This window comes from Lontra canadensis, unplaced genomic scaffold (genome assembly GCF_010015895.1).
Source record: "Lontra canadensis isolate GAN:19392208 unplaced genomic scaffold, GSC_riverotter_1.0 scaffold176, whole genome shotgun sequence".
NCBI lineage: Eukaryota > Metazoa > Chordata > Mammalia > Carnivora > Mustelidae > Lontra > Lontra canadensis.
Window position 1 is genome coordinate 1,150,414 of NW_022631170.1, and position 5,795 is coordinate 1,156,208.

Sequence of the window (5,795 nt, forward strand, 5' to 3'; positions counted from 1 at the left end):
TGGATGTGTTGGTGGGATTGGGAAATGGCACCTACCAGCTCTTTGGTTTTGGAGACATCTCCCAAATATTCCTGCTCCTCCAGTACATGCTCTGAGATTAATAAATACATATTACCTTAGACCCCAAGCATATTTCAGATTGTTGCTTCTATGCTATATCTCAGCAGGGCTGTTTGTTTTGCTGTCTTTTTAAAGGTGGGGAGTCATTTCCTTCTTGCCCTCAACTCTCACAGAGTTGAGCCCACTGTTTTAAAGTTCTAGATATTAAGTGCCATGGACTGTTAGAATTTGTGAAGAGAGACTCCTTAGATTTTCAAAGCGAAATGTTATAGGGATTCGTCTTCCCCATGTAGAACCTCCATATCTGAGGTGCTTGGTGTGGGGTCTTCTCCTTTCCCCTACCCACATCTGCCATGTCCCTCTATCCTGTGTCCAGTCCAACAGGTCTATTTGGCTCTGGACTGCATTTTCCACCCCTCCTACCCTCTCCAGTGTGGCCTCTTCTCCACATTTAACTGTGGAGAGTCTATTCTGGCAGTCTTTGGATCATTTTCTGGGTTATTTACACTGATGAGGCTGTGACCTAGGTGTATCCATGGGCTGAAGAGAGCCTAGGACCTTCCTATGTACCATCTTCCTTGAAAGTCACTGCTGGTCTTTTAATTCCTAGCACTGAGGTGGTGTGAAGTGGTATCCAGCTGTAGTTGTAATTTGCATTTTCTTGACAATTATAGATATTGACATTCTTTTCCTGTCTTTATTGTCTGCTCATATATCTTTTATGAAGTGTCCGTTCAATTCTGATTTCTTTGTTAATTGAACTGTTTATATTTTCATCCCTGAGTTGTGGAGGATGTGCACAAAATTCTAAATATCTAGGTCCTTTGTCAGAATTACTTGATGTGAATAATTTTTCCTGGTCTGTGGTTTGTTTTGTCTTTGTCCTCCTCAGATCTCTCACATACTCTACTTTCCTCTTCTGGACCATCATGACATGATGCGCCCTCAGTGTTTACAGGGAAAAACAGGCTTTCTAATTGGAATTCCCACTTTACTATATCAAAAAAGCAAAACTTATCTACCTTTATTTTACTCCTTCCATAGTATTAAAACAGATGGCTAAATTTTTTAATCATGCTAAAGCTTTCACAGACAGAACTAAGTCGTGTATGTGTAGGTTAGGTAGGGATATTGGGCTCACAGGAGAATCCAGTTCCCAAAGCATCAAATTAAGGTTATGCCCATGAGGAGCAAAGACTCTTTTAGTTGTTTTCTTAGAATTATTTTTTAAATACTCTGTGGAATATACTTAAGAAATACATTATAAATCTTCCCATTTTGTCTTTACAAAACATGGTAAATCGGCTATTTACAGGTAGGTCACTTTCTACATTTGTTTACCAAAATATGTTATGTTCTTTTGTGTGGACATTAGTATCCCAACAATGTGGGAAAAATTGCATCTAAATGTACCTCCTCTTCATTTTTTCTTCATAGCACTTATTTCTAATTAACATAAAGATATATTTTTTTGTCTATGTGTTTAAATCTGTTCCTTCTCCTACTCTGTATGCTCCATGAGGCTGGTAGTTGCTGTAACCACAGAAACTAGAACAGAAGAAAAATCAGTTTTTACAGTGTAAATGAATAAATGAATGTGTAAATTGACAAAACAGAAAGAATTCTTTATTCTGTAACCTCTTAGTTAAATATCAAGAGATAAATTTCACCAAATAAATGTTTCTGAATGAAATTAAGTCAGACAACTAGAATTTTTTAAAGTAAAATGCTGTACTGAAGATTTATCTATTACAAAATTTCTGAAACAACAGTGTATCATAGTTGGTGGGATCCTAGACACCCGAATTCCTTTTTTGCCCACTTGAATGATGCCAATTACTAGTGACTCATATCTGAATTTTGTTTGTTTTTTATTTCTTAAGGGTGAAAAAAAATTAAATATGGAGTTCCTCAAGAAGACAGGTATAAATGTGTGAATATGTATACACATAAAATATGCAATATTATTACATTATTACACTTAATATAAGGTATACATATATGTATACATATATATATATACACACACACAAAAGTGTATGTTTATGTATTTGTGCATTTGAGATACAAAAGAGAAAGATAATGCAAATATAGAATAAAATTATGTAGGTATTCTGATTTTTTAAAAAGATATTATCTATTTATTTCACAGGGAGAGAGAGATCACAAGTAGGCAGAAAGGCAGGCAGAGCGGGGAGGGGGAAGCAGGCTCTCTGCTGAGCAGAGAGCCTGATGCAGGGCTTGATCCCAGGACCCTGAGATCATGACCTGAGCCTAAGGCAGAGGCTTAACGCACTGAGCCACCGAGGCGCCCCACTGATATGTTTTTTGAATAGGGAAATGTCCCAGTGGCTGAGTATTTCAATAAGTAAATGATAAAATGGATGGAATAAATGCAGAATCTTGTCATACAGGATTCCTCATTTCTCTGCCACTCTCAGTTTTCAAGGAATAAGAAAATGTCTTCTCAAAACCACACTACAGTGACGGAATTCATTCTCTTGGGACTCACAGGTGACCCAGTATTAGAGAAGATCCTGTTTGCAGTGTTTCTGGTGATCTACCTAGTCACGCTGGCAGGGAATCTGTGCATGATTGTACTAATCAGGGCCAACTCCCACCTCCAGACGCCCATGTATTTCTTCCTGAGCCACCTCTCCTTTGTAGACATTTGCTATTCCTCCAATATCACTCCCAATATGCTGCACGATTTCCTCTCAGACCAGAAAACCATCTCCTATGCTGGATGCTTCACACAGTGTCTTCTCTTCATTGCTCTGGTGATCACTGAGTTTTACATCCTTGCTTCAATGGCACTGGATCGCTATGTGGCCATCTGTAGCCCTTTGCATTACAGTACCAGAATGTCTAAGAACATCTGCATCTGTCTAGTCACGGTCTCTTATGCTTGTGGTTACCTTAACGGACTCTCCCAGACCCTGCTGACTTTTCACTTGTCCTTCTGTGGCTCCCTTGAAATCAATCATTTCTACTGTGCAGATCCTCCTCTTCTACTGTTGGCCTGCTCTGACACCTATGTCAAGAAGATGGCGATGCTGGTAGTTGCCGGTTTGACTCTGTCAAGCTCTCTCTTCATCATTGTGCTATCCTACCTGTTCATTATTGCAGCCATCTTGAGGATCCGTTCTGCTGAAGGCAGGCGCAAGGCCTTTTCTACTTGTGGCTCCCACTTGACAACAGTCACCCTATTTTATGGAACTCTCTTCTGCATGTACTTAAGGAGTCCATCTGAGAAGTCTGTAGAGGAGTCCAAAATATTTGCAGTCTTTTATACCTTTTTGAGCCCAATGTTGAACCCACTGATTTATAGTCTAAGGAATCAGGATGTGATCCATGCTATGCAGCAAATCACTAAGGGCAATCTCTTTTATAAAACTGTAGTGTAGGCATCTGTTCATTGTAATTACTAAATGTTTGTAATAACATAGTAAATCCCTTCACAGGGCAAACCCAGCACTCTATGGTCATGATATAGTCTCTTCATAAACTCATAATGACAATAGCAAATTCCTCTCAGGATTAATAGCTCCAAGACAACTTGTTTTAATAAAAACTGTTTCATTGAAGTTAAACAATATTTTATGTAGCAAAAAAAATCTCAGAATATAAATTAGTGGTGTCCAATAACTTCATAAAATACTTTAGTGTCTTTACTTACTTGGGAGTAAGTATTAGAATTAATTCAGTCAATAAGAACACCAGAAATCCATTTTTCTGAATTATGTGGTCTACAGAGTTACAGTGAGTTTCAAAATAGAGTGATCAATTTTATACTTTAAAATATTATAATCTATTCTCAAATGAATGATATAGAATGATGGTTCTGGTGCCCGAGTAATCACTGAAATCATGTTTGGGAAATTTAAATATATCGATCCCTCCTAGGTTTAAGCACTCAGTAAATTTTTCCCAACCAAAATTTTCCCAAACCAATTTTCCCAACCAATATCCTGAGAGAGTTTTTATCTTATTGTAAATATTATTTATGCTCTTTGATTTTAAAAATAAACGGTCAACACCTGCTTATAAATTTAGTGTAATATCAATCTAGGTATATTTTTCAGCTACTAGTTCTGACTTAGATCTAATTTATTCAGAGTTAATAGAGTCATCAATTGGCTCTGTAGACCTAAGAATGCCCTGATCAGTACACAAATGAGAGTAGCTTCTGTATCTTCCTGGAGGAAAGCATCCAATGTTTACTTTGGTTCATAAAAGTGTCTGTGACTCATTATTTTGTAGAAAAGGCTGTTACAGTAGTTCTCAAATTTCTATTGTGCAAATTATAGTAAATAAGATTATATGAAGAGATGCATAATTCATCCACATTAACCTATCTATGCATTATTAGTCAAGTAGATAGCTGCGTATTGAAATATATATTAAATGTGTTTAAGTTGCCTTAAATGTTTTGTATTCTAATATTGTGTATTTTTTAAAAAGATTTTATTTACTTATTGGAGAGAGAGAGAGAGAGACAGAGATAGTGAGAGAGAGCAGGAGCAGGGAGAAGAGAAAGAAGTAGGCTCTCCACTGAGCAGGGAGCCTGACAGGAACTTGATCCCAGGACCCTGTGGTCATGACCTGAGCTGAAGATACATGCTTAAGGTTAACCAACTGAGCTACCCAGGCACCCCTAATATGGTGTGCTCTTATTCTAAGACCACACTACTAAACACTTATATGAAATCGATTCCTATATTTACTATAATGTATTCATATGATTTTCTAGAACATCACCTAAAGGATCGCAGTTAGTTTGGGGCACCTGGGTGGCTCAGTGGGTTAAAGCCTCTGCCTTCAGTTCAGGTCATGATCCCAGGGTCCTAGGATCAAGCCCCACATCGGGCTCTCTGCTCTGCAGGGAGCCTGCTTCCTCTTCTCTCTACCTGCCTCTCTGCCTACTTGTGATCTCTGTCTATCAAATAAATAAATAAAATCTTAAAAAAAAAAAAAAGGACCTGCAGTTAGGGTCCATTCTTTTTTTTTTTAAGATTTTATTTATTATTATTATTTATTATGTACCTGTCATAGGCCATGGCACCAAGCATGTAATATTCAGTAAGGAGCAGAGTCACAAAAACAAAACACTGGGCCAGACACCCCGTGTCGGAAATGGTTTTCTTCTCAGAGAGGAAATTAACAAGCATCCGAGGAGAGACATTAGTAGAATAAAAAATATCCACGCATGCTAAGTGGGTGAGGAAAAAGTACATGGGTGTTTGCAGCCGGGGAGTGAGTCTGATTAATGCAATCCAGCTGAAGTTCCCTGTCAGGGTGATGAGGTAAATCAGGAGAAACAACACAAAAAGGATAGGCTGCACCTCTCGTTGGCTGGTCAGTCCCAGCAGGATGAACTCAGTTGCTTCGGGGCCATTGTGCGGGGGAAGTAGGGCCATCTTCGTATTCTCTGATAAGGGAACAATTTTTTCAGGTATAAAAACAGAAATAAATTGTAGACATTTCAAGAATAGAAAAGTAAATGGGCACTAACACAAACCAGTTTTGGAAGGATTGGTTTAAATCGGTTGCTATTTCCTCCAGAGACGGACGGGTTTCAGTAGCTGCCGTCAGGAGGTTGGTGGTGCTGGTCAAGTGGACGATGTATTTGAAGTCCATACACCTGCTGTGCTGGCTGCTTTGCTGCTCTCACTTTCCCTCGCCTTGAACATATGGAATTTGACTTAGCTCATTGGTATCAGTAATTAGGCTAT

General features: G+C 38.4%; 1 protein-coding gene across 1 annotated transcript; it reads left to right on the plus strand.

Moving 5' to 3' along the window:
- Positions 1-2,519: 2,519 nt before the first annotated feature.
- LOC116860432 (olfactory receptor 5M1-like) lies at positions 2,520-3,467 on the plus strand. Its single transcript, XM_032846487.1, has one exon. It carries the CDS (start codon positions 2,520-2,522, stop codon positions 3,465-3,467), a length of 948 nt encoding a protein of 315 aa, XP_032702378.1.
- Positions 3,468-5,795: the final 2,328 nt, after the last annotated feature.

Bases quoted from the DNA above. Each gene is read 5' to 3' on its own strand.
- LOC116860432 (XM_032846487.1), top strand. From the start codon at position 2,520: ATGTCTTCTCAAAACCACACTACAGTGACGGAATTCATTCTCTTGGGA.